A 19677-nucleotide genomic window follows, 5' to 3' on the forward strand; every position below is an offset into this window, starting at 1 on the left:
CGACATTCGTCTGGAAGATCTTCGGAAAATCTGAGGAAAACCTCAGACAACACAGCCGGCGGTAGGATTCGAACCCACAACCTCCCAGTCTGCAGCACGACCTTGGCTACCACCAACCAGATGGCGCCTTAGCCCACTCGGCCATGCTGTTGTTGCTATTGTTGTTGTTTTTTCCTTTTTTGTTTGTTTTTCGATTACAATGTGTCACGGTATATTCTTGTTGGCAGTATGTATATGGCGGCATAAGTGGGACACGTACTGCCGGCAACTTTGTCGGGCGTTGTCTTAATAAATTTTAAGGTTGACGTCAGTGCTACTCAGCCAAACATTTCCCGGTCGTTACCCTTCACCAATACCAGCAATCACAGTGCATAGCCCATGAAGCTAAATGGGCGGGGCAGTAATTTGCATAGAAATGTTTGGTAGCAGTTTGGAATGGTAACGAACAGACAGTTTTGCCGATTACTGTCCTTCTTCAATAGTAGTTATCACAACGTATGGCTTCAGAAATTACGTAGTTGTAACACATCCTAGCTCAATCGAGATCCAGTGGGGGAAGTCATCGGTATACAACCGAAACAGACACAACAAACCAAAGTCTACTGAAATCTTAAAGGGATCGTAAAGGCAACAGAGAAAACAAGACGTACGGCATAAGTGGGACACGTACTGCCGGCAACTTTGTCAGGCGTTGTCTTAATAAATTTTAAGGTTGACGTCAGTGCTACTCAGCAAAACATTTCCCGGTCGTTACCCTTCACCAATACCAGCAATCACAGTGCATAGCCCATGAAGCTAAATGGGCGGGGCAGTGATTTGCATAGAAATGTTCGGTAGCAGTTTGGAATGGTAACGAACAGGCAGTTTTGCCGATTACCGTCCTTCTTCAATAGTAGTTATCACAACGTATGGCTTCAGAAATTACGTAGTTGTAACACATCCTAGCTCAATCGAGATCCAGTGGGGGAAGTCATCGGTATACAACCGAAACAGACACAACAAATCAAAGTCTATTGAAATCTTAAAGGGATCGTAAAGGCAACAGAGAAAACAAGACGTAAAACAGTATGTTCAGAAGCGGTCAATGTTATTGGAGATCAACAAGAATCGGATAAAGTTCAACAGAATGTAAACCAGGTACTAAAATATCAGGCATCAAACATACAAATCATCAAACGAACCAAAAGACTCCATTAAAATTTGCCAGTATGCACGACAACAACAACAATAAATGAAGAAGTGATCATGACATGGGATGTTTCCCCGTGGTAGCCACAGGACCCTACCCCACTTCACAGTGGTTAATATGAGAGGATGTATTATGGTGAGAGTGAAGCGACGACAGGTCGGAGTTCTGTTTAGAGCTTTTCGAGGAGTCCAGTGGCTTGCATGAAAGCAAAAAGGGAGCGAAGAGCCCGGCACTGATGCGCAGGGGAGCTCAATGGGCCAAGTACTTTGGACAGGCTGAATGGTCTATGGTCGAGGAGTCAGTACGAAGGTACAAAAGAGTCTCGTGAAAACCAACAAAACCTTCAGAATATGAAACGACCCATTAAAATCTGATCGAATCAAACAAAAGCCCAGAGCTATTCATAAAAAGTCATTTAATGGGCGAGTAAATTCAAAACGGTCAAGCAAATCAAAGCTCAATCTACAAGAATCCAATGAAATACATCAGAATCCAACGTAATGTAACGCGTTTTGGAGTAGCCAGTTCTGACTGGGTCGGTACTAACCTCTCCATATTTTTCTTTCTTTTTCCAATCCAATCCAATCCAATCCAACGTAATGCAAAAGAATCAATTAATTTCAACCAAGATCCAATATAAACCAAACGGATGCATTAGATTCCACAGAATCGAGACGGATGCAAAATAACCCAACGGAAACAAATAAGAAGTCCAAAAGACTCGGTTAAGAATCCCATAAATATCGATGTAAATCGAAAAGAACCCAATAGATATACCACTAAGGTGCAATGAAAAAATCAAACACCCATAATATCCCGAAGAAGAAAATTGGTTAAAGACAAGTCAATATGCAGGGGAATTTAGAAGAATAAAAATGAAAAAAAAAGAGAGAGAGAGGGAAATTCACCATTAATCAATTGAATCCCCCAATTCATCTAACGATGAAAGTGAATTATAGTATCCCTCCTCGTTGTATTGAGAAGTGACATGTGGATTAATTTGGACGGAACTTTGATTAAAATTAGCGAGAAGAGCCATGCAGCATGCGTCGTGCCAGGGAGCACCAAAACCAACTCCGCAACGAAAACCATGAAAAACCACGGGGGTAAGTCTCGCGTGGCACCTTATAGTCATACTGATCTAAACCTCGTCGGATTTCACATAAGCACATGTACAGCATCATGGGGGTAACATCGCCAGTCATCCTGCCGGCTACCGTAGTACAGGATGTCCCAATGAAGGCTACTGATTGATGCTCGCACGTTGTCTGTGATGGGTACAGTTGGGTAATCCTAGAGCAAGAGGGACCACTGCACTCCTCTCCTGTACCACCATCTTTTCTCCCCTAACTCTTTCACCATCCCCTCCTCTCCCTTCCTGAGTGCACCGATACGCCTCCCTCTATAGCAGGCTAATCGCCTTCCCCCAACATCATATACCCTTCCACCCCCACCACCACGAACATATTGAAAATAACACCATAACTTGTATTACGAATCGCACACTTGCTTTATGTGCGTAGAAAGACACGAAGAAAAGAGGTCGTCACAAACAACACTTCAAAGCAACAAACCTAGCTTGCGGTTGTCAAACCTAGAGCCACAATATGAAGCTCGTCTCGTGCTCCAAGTATATAAGCTCAAACTCGGGTGGTGTCAGCCCAGCTAAGAGTTTCACGAAAGACTTTTTAACTTCTTCTCGGGTTTGCATGCCCACTGCCAGAACAAAATTTCCTTGCTGAATTTTCGCTTTTCGGATCTTTCCCATGGACAACCCTCTAATTGGCAACTGCAATGAATATTTTATTCCACCCACAAACGCGTTTCGGAGTAGCCAGTCCTGACTGGGTCGGAACTAACATCATATTTTCTTTCATCATCCAATTCAATCTAGTCCATGAATATTTCGCGTTCTCACGTCATACTTCTACGTGAAACTCTCTGTGTGGATTTTATGTGAGGTAGGATTTTGTGCTCAACTCCACCAGAGATCAACAATGATGAACTCGTTTCAAGTAATTAATTGATCCTGCTCTTCGGCACATGTATACGACATGCAGTTCATGGAACCTCTAGAAGGGCCACGAAGCGACACTCGGTCACATTCCTAAACGTGGAACGTGTTCTAACTTTCCTGGTAACAGCAAGGCCTGTTACGTTTCGCTTGGGTCAGTCAGGACTATACGGTACGATAAAAACAAACGAGGATCATAACTTTATTGACAACATCCAAGAACAAATTCACGGCTGGCTACAAAGGACACTCTAGCCAAGGCGTCTCGCCAATGACGAAGCCCACACAAGACAATAACGTTCATCGCCACTAACATCACAAACATAATACAATACTAGAGTAAGAACCATTTGCAGCCTGCGTTAGGTTACAGCGCATGCACAGCACCCACGAAGAGGATCAACTTGGAAATCTTGTTCCGAATGAAGAACAAGAATGGGTGGTCAACGTTGAATTCGACGGGCCTTCTAATCCGCACCGAAGTAACTTTTACTTGGAACGCGATCCCAGTGAACGCAGCAGCCTCACTTCCTTTTTCATTGACTTCGACAACGGCCTTGTGAATAACATCGCTCACCACCAGTCTACCAAATTCTTCAATACCGGTGAAGTTGGCAGCTCCTGAAAAGATGGATTTCGCTCCCAGAGCCTCCAGTTGCTCCACGAGACTGTAGTCGGATTCCAGCTTGAATTTGGGCAACTTCAAGTTGACGGTCTCAGTGTGCAGGCGACCTACGGCACCTTGATACCCTGAAGGGGTCAGGTCTTCCAGAAGTCTCCGCAGCCCATCTCTCTCATGTGGGAGGAAGACAAGCATGCTGAATTCTTTTCCCGCGTAGGGTAACTCAAGGACGTCAGCCTTCAGATCCTCATTCCTGGCGTAGCTGTACCTCGCGGTTTTCAGCATGGTATCGACCTGCTTCGCCGACTTGCCGTAGTTGAAGAAAGGCAGCCTCGTTGTTTGACTTTCGATGAACTTTCGCTCCCAGTCGCCTTTAAAGTAGACGGCGTTCATGATGAAAAGGACGGTTGTGGGGGGCAGTTCGCTGACAACCTTGTCGATCTTGCCTCTCGTCTTTGCTGACACCCACGCGTTGATTTTGGCAGCTACAGCTATGGACTCCTTCAGAAAATTGACTTCCTCAAATTTTGCCTGAAATACATGTTCCAGGTCTTTCTTGTAAGACTCGAGAACAGGAAAGCTCTGGTTTACCAGGACGGCATTGGCAACCTCTAAGGTAACATTCCTGTTCTGCTGCTGGAAGGACTTCTGCACGGCTGACAAGACCTCGTCTCTTCCGTGAAGCCCGGCCGCCTCGTACCCGAGAACCGCGGCGAGTTCCTTTTCTGAAACTCCTCTTGCACCGTGGTATACCATGGACATAGCTATGCTGATGCTGAACGGCGAGAGGAAGACATGGTTCTCGTCCGTAGGGAGCGCCTTGAGAAGGTTGAGTCCGAGGACGTTGTTTGCTTCAGCGAAGCGAATAGTCGCGTCGTCTGGAACTGACAAGGCTCCAACGACGAAGGTGAGAACGAGAGCTGCTGATCGCAACATGGCGCTGAGGTGGGCGTTTTCGCGGGCGCCGTGCTTTATGTACTCGCTGAAATCGAGGAAGTACCGACGGGTTGCATCAACGCACTTTCCCGTTGAAGCGCTAGTATTTTCCCGAGGATATTTCAGTTCCAAGGAGCGAAACTGATATCCCGAGCTGTCGAGAGTGTGTTTGCTTTGTTGGCGGTTTCCCTGAGTCTGTGAGAGATAGAAGAACAGCACCTGTACGTGTTTTACACTCCAGAGCTATTTTGAGACACGCTGTTATTGTCACATGCAGGATGTCCGCAACAAACTATGGAGTGAAGTTTATAGAAAAGAGAAATCTATTTCCTTTCGTTTTTCGTTTTTTTTTATTCTGCGTTAGCGCCGCGAAGCAACTGTAGCTATGAGCGGCGTAAAGACGTGGACAGGTGCAGAGAGGACAGCAGGAAGGAGTGGGGGACAGGGGGGTTAGTATGCGTCCTGGGCCGACTTCAGGGGGAAATTGCCGACATTCGTCTGGAAGATCTTCGGAAAACCCGGGGAAAACCTCAGACAACACAGCCGGCGGTAGGATTCGAACCCACCACCTACCAGGCCTCAGCATGACCTTGGCTACCACCAACCAGATGGCACCTTAGCCCACTCGGCCATGCTGTTGTTGTTATTGTTGTTGTTTTTTCCTTTTTTTGTTTTTCGATTACAATGTGTCACGGTATATTCTTGTTGGCAGTATGTATATGGCGGCATAGGTGGGATACGTACTGCCGGCAACTTTGTCAGGCGTTGTCTTAATAAATTTTAAGGTTGACGTCAGTGCTACGCAGCAAAACATTTCCCGGTCGTTACCCTTCACCAATACCAGCAATCACAGTGCATTGCCCATGAAGCTAAATGGGCGGGGCAGTGATTTGCATAGAAATGTTTGGTAGCAGTTTGGAATGGTAACGAACAGACAGTTTTGCCGATTACTGTCCTTCTTCAATAGTAGTTATCACAACGTATGGCTTCAGAAATTACGTAGTTGTAACACATCCTAGCTCAATCGAGATCCAGTGGGGGAAGTCATCGGTATACAACCGAAACAGACACAACAAATCAAAGTCTATTGAAAGCTTAAAGGGATCGTAAAGGCAACGGAGAAAACAAGACGTAAAACAGTATGTTCAGAAGCGGTCAATGTTATTGGAGATCAACAAGAATCGGATAAAGTTCAACAGAATGTAAACCAGGTATTAAAATATCAGGCATCAAACATACAAATCATCAAACGAACCAAAAGACTCCATTAAAATTTGCCAGTATGCACGACAACAACAACAATAAATGAAGAAGTGATGATGACATGGGATGTTTCCCCGTGGTAGCCACAGGACCCTACCCCACTTCACAGTGGTTAAAATGAGAGGATGAATTATGGTGAGAGTGAAGCGCCCCAACGGCTCTTCGGCAGAAGAAAGAAGCATGGGGCAAGTGACATGAGGATAGGAGGTGAGCTGTAGCTTCTTTGGAGTTACGCCGGGGTCACGTTACCTGAATAGCCCAATGAGGTCGCTTTGCGTACGTCATTTTGGGGGCCACTTCGGTGCGCTATACCGCCACCACTCTCCAAGAATTCCGAAACTATGCGTTGGGGGCTCCCATAGAGATTTATGTAACCGAAACCGGAAGGCGAGCAGTGATATGTCATTGGAGTGGGCCCCGATCTCGGCTTCACTTCTCAGAGCAATAGGGCTCCTGTTCTCCTTCCTTCCTCCATGCACACATCCTTGTCAGTATACTCTGTAGCAGTTTCGTTGCTATAGCACAGCCGAAGTTCGTCACAAACAACACTTCAAAGCAACAAACCTAGCTTGCGGTTGTCAAACCTAGAGCCACAATATGTAGCTCGTCTCGTGCTCCAAGTATATAAGCTCAAACGCGGGTGGTGTCAGCCCAGCTAAGAGTTTCACGAAAGTCTTTTTAGCTTCTTCTCGGGTTTGCATGCCCACTACCAGTACAAAATTTCCTTGCTTAATTTTCGCTTTTCGGATCTTTCCGATGGACAACCCTCTAATTGGCAACTGCAATGAATATTTTGTTCCACCCACAAACGCGTTTCGGAGTAGCCAGTCCTGACTGGGTCGGAACTAACATCATATTTTCTTTCATCATCCAATTCAATCTAGTCCATGAATATTTCGCGTTCTCACGTCATACTTCCACGTGAAACTCTCTGTGTGGATTTTATGTGAGGTAGGATTTTGTGCTCAACCCCACCAGAGATCAACAATGATGAACTCGTTTCAAGTAATTAATTGATCCTGCTCTTCGGCACATGTATACGACATGCAGTTCATGGAACCTCTAGAAGGGCCACGAAGCGACACTCGGTCACATTCCTAAACGTGGAACGTGTTCTAACTTTCCTGGTAACAGCAAGGCCTGTTACGTTTCGGTTGGGTCAGTCAGGACTATACGGTACGATAAAAACAAACGAGGATCATAACTTTATTGACGACATCCAAGAACAAATTCACGGCTGGCTACAAAGGACACTCTAGCCAAGGCGTCTCGCCCATGACGAAGCCCACACAAGACAATAACGTTCATCGCCACTAACATCACAAACATAATACAATACTAGAGTAAGAACCATTTGCAGTCAGCGTTAAGTTACAGCGCATGCACAGCACCCACGAAGAGGATCAACTTGGAAATCTTGTTCCGAATGAAGAACAAGAATGGGTGGTCAACGTTGAATTCGACGGGCCTTGTAATCTCCACCGAAGTAATTCCTACTTGGAACGCGATCCCAGTGAACGCAGCAGCCTCACTTCCTTTTTCATTGACTTCGACAACGGCTTTGTGAATAACATCACTCACCACCAGTCTACCGGATTCTTCAATACCGGTGAAGTTGGCAGCTCCTGAAAAGATGGATTTCGCTCCCAGAGCCTTCAGTTGTTTCACGAGACCGTAGTCTGATTCCAGCTTGAATTTGGGCAACTTCAAGTTGACGGTCTCAGTGAACAGGTGACCTACGGCGCTTTGAAAGCTTGAAGGGGTCAGGTCTTCCAGAAGTCTCCGCAGCCCATCTCTCTCATGTGGGAGGAAGACAAGCATGCTGAATTCTTTTCCCGCGTAGGGTAACTCAAGGACGTCAGCCTTCAGATCCTCATTCCTGGCGTAGCTGTACCTCGCGGTTTTCAGCATGGTATCGACCTGCTTCGCCGACTTGCCGTAGTTGAAGAAAGGCAGCCTCGTTGTTTGACTTTCGATGAACTTTCGCTCCCAGTCGCCTTTAAAGTAGACGGCGTTCATGATGAAAAGGACGGTTGTGGGGGGCAGTTCGCTGACAACCTTGTCGATCTTGCCTCTCGTCTTTGCTGACACCCACGCGTTGATTTTGGCAGCTACAGCAATTGACTCCTTCAGAAAATTGACTTCCTCAAATTTGGCCTGAAATACATCTTCCAGGTCTTTCTTGTAAGACTCGAGAACAGGAAAGCTCTGGTTTACGAGGACGGCATTGGCAACCTCTAAGGTAACATTCCTGTTCTGCTGCTGGAAGGACTTCTGCACGGCTGACAAGACCTCGTCTCTTCCGTGAAGCCCGGCCGCCTCGTACCCGAGAACCGCGGCGAGTTCCTTTTCTGAAACTCCTCTTGCACCGTGGTATACCATGGACATAGCTATGCTGATGCTGAACGGCGAGAGGAAGACATGGTTCTCGTCCGCAGGGAGCGCCTTGAGAAGGTTGAGTCCGAGGATGTTGTTTGCTTCAGCGAAGCGAATAGTCGCGTCGTCTGGAACTGACAACGCCCCAACGACGAAGGTGAGAACGAGAGCTGCTGATCGCAACATGGCGCTGAGGTGGGCGTTTTCGCGGGCGCCGTGCTTTATGTACTCGCTGAAATCGAGGAAGTACCGACGGGTTGCACCAACGCACTTTCCCGTTGAAGCGCTAGTATTTTCCCGAGGATATTTCAGTTCCAAGGGGCGAAACTGATATCCCGAGCTGTCGAGAGTGTGTTTGCTTTGTTGGCGGTTTCCCTGAGTCTGTGAGAGATAGAAGAACAGCACCTGTACGTGTTTTACACTCCAGAGCTATTTTGAGACGCGCTGTTATTGTCACATGCAGGATGTCCGCAACAAACTATGGAGTGAAGTTTATAGAAAAGAGAAATCTCTTTCTTTTCGTTTTTCGTTTTTTTTTATTCTGCGTTAGCGCCGCGAAGCAACTGTGGCTATGAGCGGCGTAAAGACGTGGACACGTGCAGAGAGGACAGCAGGAAGGAGTGGGGGACAGGGGGTTAGTATGCGTCCTGGGCCGACTTCAGGGGGAAATTGCCGACATTCGTCTGGAAGATCTTCGGAAAATCTGAGGAAAACCTCAGACAACACAGCCGGCGGTAGGATTCGAACCCACAACCTCCCAGTCTGCAGCACGACCTTGGCTACCACCAACCAGATGGCGCCTTAGCCCACTCGGCCATGCTGTTGTTGTTATTGTTGTTGTTTTTTCCTTTTTTGTTGTTTTTCGATTACAGTGTGTCACGGTATATTCTTGTTGGCAGTATGTATATGGCGGCATAAGTGGGACACGTACTGCCGGCAACTTTGTCGGGCGTTGTCTTAATAAATTTTAAGGTTGACGTCAGTGCTACTCAGCAAAACATTTCCCGGTCGTTACCCTTCACCAATACCAGCAATCACAGTGCATAGCCCATGAAGCTAAATGGGCGGGGCAGTGATTTGCATAGAAATGTTTGGTAGCAGTTTGGAATGGTAACGAACAGGCAGTTTTGCCGATTACTGTCCTTCTTCAATAGTAGTTATCACAACGTATGGCTTCAGAAATTACGTAGTTGTAACACATCCTAGCTCAATCGAGATCCAGTGGGGGAAGTCATCGGTATACAACCGAAACAGACACAACAAATCAAAGTCTACTGAAATCTTAAAGGGATCGTAAAGGCAACAGAGAAAACAAGACGTAAAACAGTATGTTGAGAAGCGGTCAATGTTATTGGAGATCAACAAGAATCGGATAAAGTTCAACAGAATGTAAACCAGGTATTAAAATATCAGGCATCAAACATACAAATCATCAAACGAACCAAAAGACTCGATTAAAATTTGCCAGTATGCACGACAACAACAACAATAAATGAAGAAGTGATGATGACATGGGATGTTTCCCCGTGGTAGCCACAGGACCCTACCCCACTTCACAGTGGTTAATATGACAGGATGGATTATGGTGAGAGTGAAGCGACGACAGGTCGGAGTTCTGTTTAGAGCTCTTCGAGGAGTCCAGTGGCTTGCATGAAGGCAAAAAGGGAGCGAAGATCCCGGCACTGATGCGCAGGGGAGCTCAATGGGCCAAGTACTTTGGACAGGCTGAATGGTCTATGGTCGAGGAGTCAGTACGAAGGTACAAAAGAGTCTCGTGAAAACCAACAAAACCTTCAGAATATGAAACGACCCATTAAAATCTGATCGAATCAAACAAAAGCCCAGAGCTATTCATAAAAAGTCATTTAATGGGCGAGTAAATTCAAAACGGTCAAGCAAATCAAAGCTCAATCTACAAGAATCCAATGAAATACATCAGAATCCAACGTAATGTAACGCGTTTTGGAGTAGCCAGTTCTGACTGGGTCGGTACTAACCTCTCCATATTTTTCTTTCTTTTTCCAATCCAATCCAACGTAATGCAAAAGAATCAATTAATTGCAACCAAGATCCAATATAAACCAAACGGATGCATTAGATTCCACAGAATCGAGACAGATGCAAAATAGCCCAACGGAAACAAATAAGAAGTCCAAAAGACTCGGTTAAGAGTCCCATAAATATCGATGTAAATCGAAAAGAACCCAATAGATATACCACTAAGGTGCAATGAAAAAATCAAACACCCATAATATCCCAAAGAAGAAAATTGGTTAAAGACAAGTCAATATGCAGGGGAATTTAGAAGAATAAAAATGAAAAAAAAGAGAGAGAGAGAGAAATTCACCATTAATCAATTGAATCCCCCAATTCATCTAACGATGAAAGTGAATTATAGTATCCCTCATCGTTGTATTGAGAAGTGACATGTGGATTAATTTGGACGGAACTTTGATTAAAATTAGCGAGAAGAGCCATGCAGCATGCGTCGTGCCAGGGAGCACCAAAACCAACTCCGCAACGAAAACCATGAAAAACCACGGGGTAAGTCTCGCGTGGCACCTTATAGTCATACTGATCTAAACCTCGTCGGATTTCACATAAGCACATGTACAGCATCATGGGGGTAACATCGCCAGTCATCCTGCCGGCTACCGTGGTACAGGATGTCCCAATGAAGGCTACTGATTGATGCTCGCACGTTGTCTGTGATGGGTGCAGTTGGGTAATCCTAGAGCAAGAGGGACCACTGCACTCCTCTCCTGTACCACCATCTTTTCTCCCCTAACTCTTTCACCATCCCCTCCTCTCCCTTCCTGAGTGCACCGATACGCCTCCCTCTATAGCAGGCTAATCGCCTTCCCCCAACATCATAAACCCTTCCACCACCACCACCACGAACATATTGAAAATAACACCATATCTTGTATTACGAATCGCACACTTGCTTTATTTGCGTAGAAAGACACGAAGAAAAGAGGTCTTCTGAACGGTTTTCCAAATCTCACCTCATCCAACTTATAAGTGCATATGTACGCGTTGTGTAGCGCTCTACCGTAAAAGTGCTGAAAACATGGAGCAGACAAAAGAAGGCACATTGGGCGAAACTGATGAAACGATGCTTGATTGGATGCTTTCTACCTCAATGGTACGAGAATATTTTTGTGGCTGCTTTCACCATGTCTAATCAGTGTTGTCAGGACGTGAACACTATTTGAAAAAGTGATACAGAGGTGGGCCTGATAGGCAGCGTTCGTCATGCGCAAGACTTACGGCGCTATAATTCATTAGTGATTATTATTGTGAGACACGGGCGAACGGAAGAAGGCAGCTGCTTGATTGATTGATTTTAAAAGAAAAAAATGGAGATGGTAGTCTCGAGCCACTCGGGACTGGCTACTCCAGGACGCGTTATTAATAAAAGAAAGGGAAACTACACTAACCTCGGCGCTTTGAAACGCTTTGAAAGAATAAATGAGAACATCATCACCGAGCTTGTCACCAAAAGCGAAGTCTCAAGGCACTAAAAACAAAGAGTGTCACAATGTGTCAAACAGGTCCGTCGAGACGAGAAATTGCACAAGGGCGCGCATGGCAGGTATGAGCTGATTTGCTGGCCAGCACCCAAGAACCTTTTCGGTTGAGTATGGCCGATTATCCAGGCGAGACAGGGACGACACAAGGGTACATCGGTGTGCACTGTACCTCGGGCAGTCTTGGAGTATATGATCCACGTCCTCAACTACATCACACAGACTGCAGTTGGGGGACGGGACCATGCCGAGCTTAAACAAAAGTCGTCCACTGTATGGCACGTTGAGGCGAAGCCTGTAGATGAGCGACGTGATGGGTCGAGGAAGCGCTGACGGCATATAAAAACGGAGATCTGGGTCCACCCTGCGCAGGAACGACGTAGAAGGGACACTTCTGCGCCAGTGTTCACTGCACAGACGTCCCATGAGAGCACCAATTGCTTGCTTCGCGTCCGCTTGGGTGAAATACGTACGGTGCGTCGGTACGCCTCGTGCCACATGAGCCCGTCTCGCAAGTAGGTCGGCAGCCTCATTCCCAGGGATGCCACAATGACCTGGGATCCACTGTAAGGTGATGTTATGTGTCTGTGTGACAGCACATGAATACTCCCTGAGGACGTCACACACCAGTGGAGCGAGGGAGCTCGAGCCCAGGGTGCACTGCAGAGCTTGGAGGGCGGTTTTGGAGTCACTGTATATGGTCCAGTGCATCGGTGGTTGACGGGACACAATGAAGGAAAGCGCCATAAGAATGGAATGCAGCTCGGCCACAGCAGCCGACGTCGGGTGCGACAGCTTAGCGCTTCGTTCAATCGACAGCTCAGGGATTACGAATGCACAGGTAGAGCCGGTCTGTGTCGATGAGCCATCAGTAAAGATTTTAATTCTGCCTTCATCGCGATGAAGCAGAAGGCAGCTGCTTCTTCCTGCACGTTCAATGATTTACTGCAGTCGCTGGACATGTCGCGTTTATCACGTGCGTCACGCATCGGCCACTTACCATGTCTGAAAATAAGCCGAAGATATTCTCGTCTTTAGAGCTCCTTTTGACGTGGGGGTTTGCACGCTTTCCTGCACACACCACATCAGGGTCGTTCAGTCCATCCTGGTGTGCCCCACCCGGTGTCTTTGCTAAGGTCCGTAGCAGAGAACAGCCATATTTGTCAATGGTGCCCAGGGTCACCCGGCGTGCACACATTCTACCGGCACCAAGCGCGGAACAAGAACGATAAGAGATCTCTGCTCTGCGGTGGCATTACAACGTAACAGATATGGCGCGTGTCGCATGATACAGCCCCTTTGCCAGCCGAACGTGATGGTACATCCACGCGTGTCTCAGTTTATCGTGTAACGCAGTGTCATGGTACTAAAAGCTGCGTCTAAGACAGCCCCAAGCAGCACAATGTAAGTCGAGTACGATAGGGGTGGACGGTATGTATCTTATCAATGTTCTTTAGTTGCACGGGTCTGTTCAAGGCCTTCCATCTACCCGTCCACCCCTATCGCACTCTACTTTCAGTACCTACATTGTGCTGTTTGAGGTCGTGCACAGCGTGTGGAGAGGGCATGGTTTTAGAATGTGACACAGCATCTCAGGGTTGCCGCGCGTTATCCTTCTGATGCATTCGCACACCCGGATACATACATCATCCCGCTTGATGCCTTGAGGAAAGAACCCATTCAGTGCCTATGTTTTTTCTAAGTAGTATTTGCCCAGGCAGCACAATGTACTGAAAGTCGAGTGCAATAGGGGTGGACAGTATGTGTCTTATCAACGTCCTTTAGTTTTACGGGTCTGTTCAAGGCCTTCCATCTACCCGTCCACCCCTATCGCACTCGACTTTCAGTACATTGTGCTGCCTGGGTAAATGGTCCGAAACGACAGGTGGATATCGCATAGATGACACAACAATTTTGAGACAACGTTGAAATTTTTCAACTGTTGCATGTTCGCCCCACGTGTAAATTATAACCGGTGTTTATGCTAGGCCTCGAGGGGGGGGATATATTTATTAGACGAAAGAAAAAAAAAACGAGGGGAAGGTCAGCCAAACGGGACGTCGGCTTGCTATTCCGCAACAAAAAGAAAATTAATGAAGTTGAAGAAAGAAGAATGAAATAAATAAAAAGAAAAGAAGAAGAATGGAGATGAGGAAAGAAGAATGAAGGCCTAAAGCCTAGGCCTAATCTCAGCAGTTCCTGCCCACAGAGCTTGAGGCACTACATGCAGTACAGTCGAATGCTCAACCGGCATGAAAGGTGGAAAGAGGGGAGTTTGTATCATGAAGATGCAGATTTCTTTAGCAGTTCTATGACGATGTCTGCGGAAATTGGAAGACAGGGTGTAAGTTAAATAGTTTTGGACATGCTTGAGGCGTTGTGTTGCTGTAGGTTTCGTAATGTTCCTAGGTGTCATATATTATGCATGACAAACATACAGGAAGAAAAATAAATGTTTTGAAAATAAAAATGAATGAATTGATGACATCAATTAATGATTAAGGGATCCTGCACTCTGTTGCAGCGCACCCGGCCGTTGCCTTTGAGCTGGATTCAGCCACGCGTTGGCCGATCGGCCCCGCCAAGGGGATACGTTACGTCACGTACGTCGGGAACGACCATGGTCATAATAACGAGGGTTCACTGTAGAAGCGTAGGGTATATGCTGACCGTAGTAATACTGACGAAAGCAAATGAAACAAAATGCATCCTTCATGACCGACAGCTTTTGCAGCCTGGGGCAGTAAGTGAATGTCGTGTCTTGAATAACGAATTCGTACGACGACGAAAAGCAACGTGTCCTCGTCGTTATGAACCAGCCAGCTAGACTGCGACCTTTCACTGTTATCGATACGTAGAAGCCATGCGAAAGCCTGCTCAAAAAACCACACCGACCCAATCTTAACCTCAGCGTCTCAACTCCGTTTGTGGCCAATATATACTAGTGTCCAGTAAGACCGCAACGGTCAACAGATGATGCGCCATGTTTACTCAGGACGCAACAACACTTCAGCGGCATAGTCTGATGCACGCACTGCCTAGTGCATGTCCATTGCCCCCCCCCCCCCTCACCCGGGACAACCCCATTCTGTGTAACCTAACCTAACCTAACCTAGACTATCTTTATGTCATAGTGATATACCCTAACACAATGTACTTTTGTTCATTAATAATAATAATAATAATAATAGGCCTACATATAGGACCTCTTCCGATTATCAACTCTCCTCCTACAGCGGCTGAAGCTATCGCCATGGATATCACATTGAAGTTCCAAAGTTCCACACCACAGGGGCGACACAAACCCGCCATTGTTGTAACTACCCTCAAGCGGGTGCCTTTGGCAAAACTGCCATCTTGTCCTGGTCGCACGTCATAGAAAACCTAATTTTGAGGTCATGTGACTTTGTTGACATGTCATTTCGCCGCTTATCGACATCTTTCCGTCGTCATAACGCCAAGAGATGAACGTATTTTGCCAGCGTAAACTATGCGGTTCTTCTTGCGCAACATGGTATAGACCATTTTTCCTTAGTTTAAGTACATCGCACCGGCTCAGTGAGCCGAGCGGTCGTTATCACATCTGTGGAAGTCCACCATTCCACGAGTGGCATCCAATGTATTGCTCCGTAGACGAAAGCGTGCTTAGGCGAACGCAATGCATCCTGGACAGGTCGTGGTCTCACGTCACAGCAAACGTCAAGGCTCACGTGACCTTAAAGATGGCGGCGCCCGTGATCGGCGGTTAAACCGTTTGTAAACAAGTAAACAATGCGGTCGTTGTTTCCGCGCGACGTTTTGGATGTCTTTCGATCACGGCAATTGTTTTTCTCCGATAATCTCGCAGTAAAACGTGCAGTTTCGCACATAAGGCCTCGTACTGTTGACGACTTCCAAAGATGTGATGACGACCTCCCGTTAAGAGTCACTGAGCCGATGCGATATACATAAACTACGGATAAATGGGCTACGATGTTGCGGAAGCAGCACCGCATAGTTTACGCTGGCAAAATGCGTTCATCTCTTGGCGTTATGACGACGGAAATAAGTCGGTAAGCGGCAAGACGACATGTAAACAAAGTCACACGACCCCAAAGTGACGTTTTCTACAGTTTTTCTGCAGTTTTGCCAAAAGCACCCGCTTGAGGGTAGTTACAAAAATGGCGGGTTTGTGTCACCCCTGTGCGTTACCTAAATAGCCCAATGAGGTCGCTTTGCGTACGTCACTTTGGGGGCCACTTCGGCGCGCTATACCACCACGACTCTCCGAGAATTCCGAAACTATGCGTTGGGGGCTCCCGTAGAGATTTATGTAACCGAAACAGGAAGGCGAGCAGTGATATGTCATTGGAGTGGGCCCCGACCTCGGCTCCACTTTTCAGAATAATAGGGCTCCTGTTCTCCTTCCCTTCCTCCATGCACACATCCTTGTCAGCGCACTCTGGAGCAGTTTCGTTGCTATAGCACAGCCGAAGTTCGTTACAAACAACACTTCAAATCAAGAAGCCTATGCGTTTGTCAAACCTAGAGCCACAATATGATTTTTTATTGACGACATCCAAGAACAAATTCACGGCCAAAAAAGAAAACTCTAGCCAAGGCGTCTCGTCATTGATGAAGCCCACACAAGACAATAACGTTCATCGCCACTAACATCACAAACATAATACAATACTAGAGTAAGAACCATTTGCAGTCAGCGTTAAGTTACAGCGCATGCACAGCACCCACGAAGAGGATCAACTTGGAAATCTTGTTCCGAATGAAGAACAAGAATGGGTGGTCAACGTTGAATTCTACGGGCTTTGGAATCAGCACCGAAGTAACTTTTAATTCGAACACAACCCCAGTGAACGCAGCAGCCTCACTTCCCTTCTCATTGACTTCAACCACGGCTTTGTGAATAACATCGCTCACCACCAGTCTACCAGATTCTTCAATACCGGTGAAGTTGGCAGCTCCTGAAAAGATGGATTTCGCTCCCAGAGTCTCCAGTTGTTCCACAAGACTGTAGTCAGATTCCAGCTTGAATTTGGGCAACTTCAAGTTGACGGTCGCAGTGAACAGGCGATCTACGGCCCCTTGATACCCTGAAGGGGTCAGGTCTTCCAGAAGTCTCCGCAGCCCATCTCTCTCATGTGGGAGGAAGACAAGCATGCTGAATTCTTTTCCTGCGTAGGGTAACTCAAGGACGTCAGCCTTCAGATCCTCATTCCTGGCGTAGCTGTACCTCGCGGTTTTCAGCATGGTATCGACCTGCTTCGCCGACTTGCCGTAGTTGAAGAAAGGCAGCCTCGTTGTTTGACTTTCGATGAACTTTCGCTCCCAGTCGCCTTTAAAGTAGACGGCGTTCATGATGAAAAGGACGGTTGTGGGGGGCAGTTCGCTGACAACCTCGTCGATCTTGCCTCTCGTCTTTGCTGACACCCACGCGTTGATTTTGGCAGCTACAGCAATTGACTCCTTCAGAAAATTGACTTCCTCAAATTTTGCCTGAAATACATCTTCCAGGTCTTTCTTGTAGGACCCGAGAACAGGAAAGCTCTGGTTTACCAGGACGGCATTGGCAACCTCTAAGGAAACATTCCTGTTCTGCTGCTGGAAGGACTTCTGCACGGCTGACAAGACCTCGTCTCTTCCGTGAAGCCCGGCCGCCTCGTACCCGAGAACTGCGGCGAGTTCCTTTTCTGAAACTCCTCTTGCACCGTGGTATACCATGGACATAGCTATGCTGATGCTGAACGGCGAGAGGAATACATGGTTCTCGTCAGTAGGGAGCGCCTTGAGAAGGTTGAGTCCGAGGACGTTGTTTGCTTCAGCGAAGCGAATAGTCGCGTCGTCTGGAACTGACAACGCCCCAACGACGAAGGTGAGAACGAGAGCTGCTGATCGCAACATGGCGCTGAGGTGGGCGTTTCCGCGGGCGCCGTGCTTTATGTACTCGCTGAAATCGAGGAAGTACCGACGGGTTGCACCAACGCACTTTCCCGTTGAAGCGCTAGTATTTTCCCGAGGATATTTCAGTTCCAAGGAGCGAAACTGATATCCCGAGCTGTCGAGAGTGTGTTTGCTTTGTTGGCGGTTTCCCTGAGTCTGTGAGAGATAGAAGAACAGCACCTGTACGTGTTTTACACTCCAGAGCTATTTTGAGACGCGCTGTTATTGTCACATGCAGGATGTCCGCAACAAACTATGGAGTGAAGTTTATAGAAAAGAGAAATCTCTTTCTTTTCGTTTTTCGTTTTTTTTTATTCTGCGTTAGCGCCGCGAAGCAACTGTGGCTATGAGCGGCGTAAAGACGTGGACACGTGCAGAGAGGACAGCAGGAAGGAGTGGGGGACAAGGGGGTTAGTATGCGTCCTGGGCCGACTTCAGAGGGAAATTGCCGACATTCGTCTGGAAGATCTTCGGAAAATCTGAGGAAAACCTCAGACAACACAGCCGGCGGTAGGATTCGAACCCACAACCTCCCAGTCTGCAGCACGACCTTGGCTACCACCAACCAGATGGCGCCTTAGCCCACTCGGCCATGCTGTTGTTGTTATTGTTGTTGTTTTTTCCTTTTTTTTTGTTTTTCGATTACAATGTGTCACGGTATATTCTTGTTGGCAGTATGTATATGGCGGCATAAGTGGGACACGTACTGCCGGCAACTTTGTCGGGCGTTGTCTTAATAAATTTTAAGGTTGACGTCAGTGCTACTCAGCAAAACATTTCCCGGTCGTTACCCTTCACCAATACCAGCAATCACAGTGCATAGCCCATGAAGCTAAATGGGCGGGGCAGTGATTTGCATAGAAAGGTTTGGTAGCAGTTTGGAATGGTAACGAACAGGCAGTTTTGCCGATTACTGTCCTTCTTCAATAGTAGTTATCACAACGTATGGCTTCAGAAATTACCTAGTTGTAACACATCCTAGCTCAATCGAGATCCAGTGGGGGAAGTAATCGGTATACAACCGAAACAGACACAACAAATCAAAGTCTACTGAAATCTTAAAGGGATCGTAAAGGCAACAGAGAAAACAAGACGTAAAACAGTATGTTCAGAAGCGGTCAATGTTATTGGAGATAAACAAGAATCGGATAAAGTTCAACAGAATGTAAACCAGGTATTAAAATATCAGGCATCAAACATACAAATCATCAAACGAACCAAAAGACTCGATTAAAATTTGCCAGTATGCACGACAACAACAACAATAAATGAAGAAGTGATGATGACATGGGATGTTTCCCCGTGGTAGCCACAGGACCCTACCCCACTTCACAGTGGTTAAAATGAGAGGATGAATTATGGTGAGAGTGAAGCGACGACAGGTCGGAGTTCTGTTTAGAGCTTTTCGAGGAGTCCAGTGGCTTGCATGAAAGCAAAAAGGGAGCGAAGAGCCCGGCACTGATGCGCAGGGGAGCTCAATGGGCCAAGTACTTTGGACAGGCTGAATGGTCTATGGTCGAGGAGTCAGTACGAAAGTACAAAAGAGTCTCGTGAAAACCAACAAAAGCTTCAGAATATGAAACGCCCCATTAAAATCTGATCGAATCAAACAAAAGCCCAGAGCTATTCATAAAAAGTCATTTAATGGGCGAGTAAATTCAAAACGGTCAAGCAAATCAAAGCTCAATCTACAAGAATCCAATGAAATACGTCAGAATCCAACGTAATGTGACGCGTTTTGGAGTAGCCAGTTCTGACTGGGTCGGTACTAACCTCTCCGTATTTTTCTTTCTTTTTCCAATCCAAT

At 46.7% G+C, this 19677-nt stretch overlaps 4 protein-coding genes across 4 annotated transcripts in view; all 4 read right to left on the reverse strand.

Moving 5' to 3' along the window:
* The window catches only part of LOC135394914 (uncharacterized), a 297537-nt gene that overhangs the window by 269294 nt on the left and 8566 nt on the right, over window positions 1-19677 (reverse strand). The gene's annotated exons all lie outside the window — the stretch shown is intronic.
* Window positions 3377-4854, reverse strand: LOC135396228 (intracellular coagulation inhibitor 1-like). The gene has a single exon (XM_064627254.1). It carries the CDS (start codon window positions 4759-4761, stop codon window positions 3571-3573), a length of 1191 nt encoding a protein of 396 aa, XP_064483324.1. The 5' UTR covers window positions 4762-4854; the 3' UTR covers window positions 3377-3570.
* Window positions 7202-13131, reverse strand: LOC135395952 (intracellular coagulation inhibitor 1-like). The gene is made up of 2 exons (XM_064627037.1): window positions 12934-13131; window positions 7202-8781 (listed from the first exon to the last, which is right to left on the reverse strand). Exons 1-2 carry the CDS (start codon window positions 13129-13131, stop codon window positions 7396-7398), a joined length of 1584 nt encoding a protein of 527 aa, XP_064483107.1. The 3' UTR covers window positions 7202-7395.
* LOC135395953 (intracellular coagulation inhibitor 1-like) lies at window positions 16641-17831 on the reverse strand. The gene has a single exon (XM_064627038.1). The coding sequence runs from the start codon at window positions 17829-17831 to the stop codon at window positions 16641-16643; it is 1191 nt and encodes a 396-aa protein (XP_064483108.1).

Source organism: Ornithodoros turicata, chromosome 5 (genome assembly GCF_037126465.1).
Source record: "Ornithodoros turicata isolate Travis chromosome 5, ASM3712646v1, whole genome shotgun sequence".
Lineage (NCBI taxonomy): Eukaryota > Metazoa > Arthropoda > Arachnida > Ixodida > Argasidae > Ornithodoros > Ornithodoros turicata.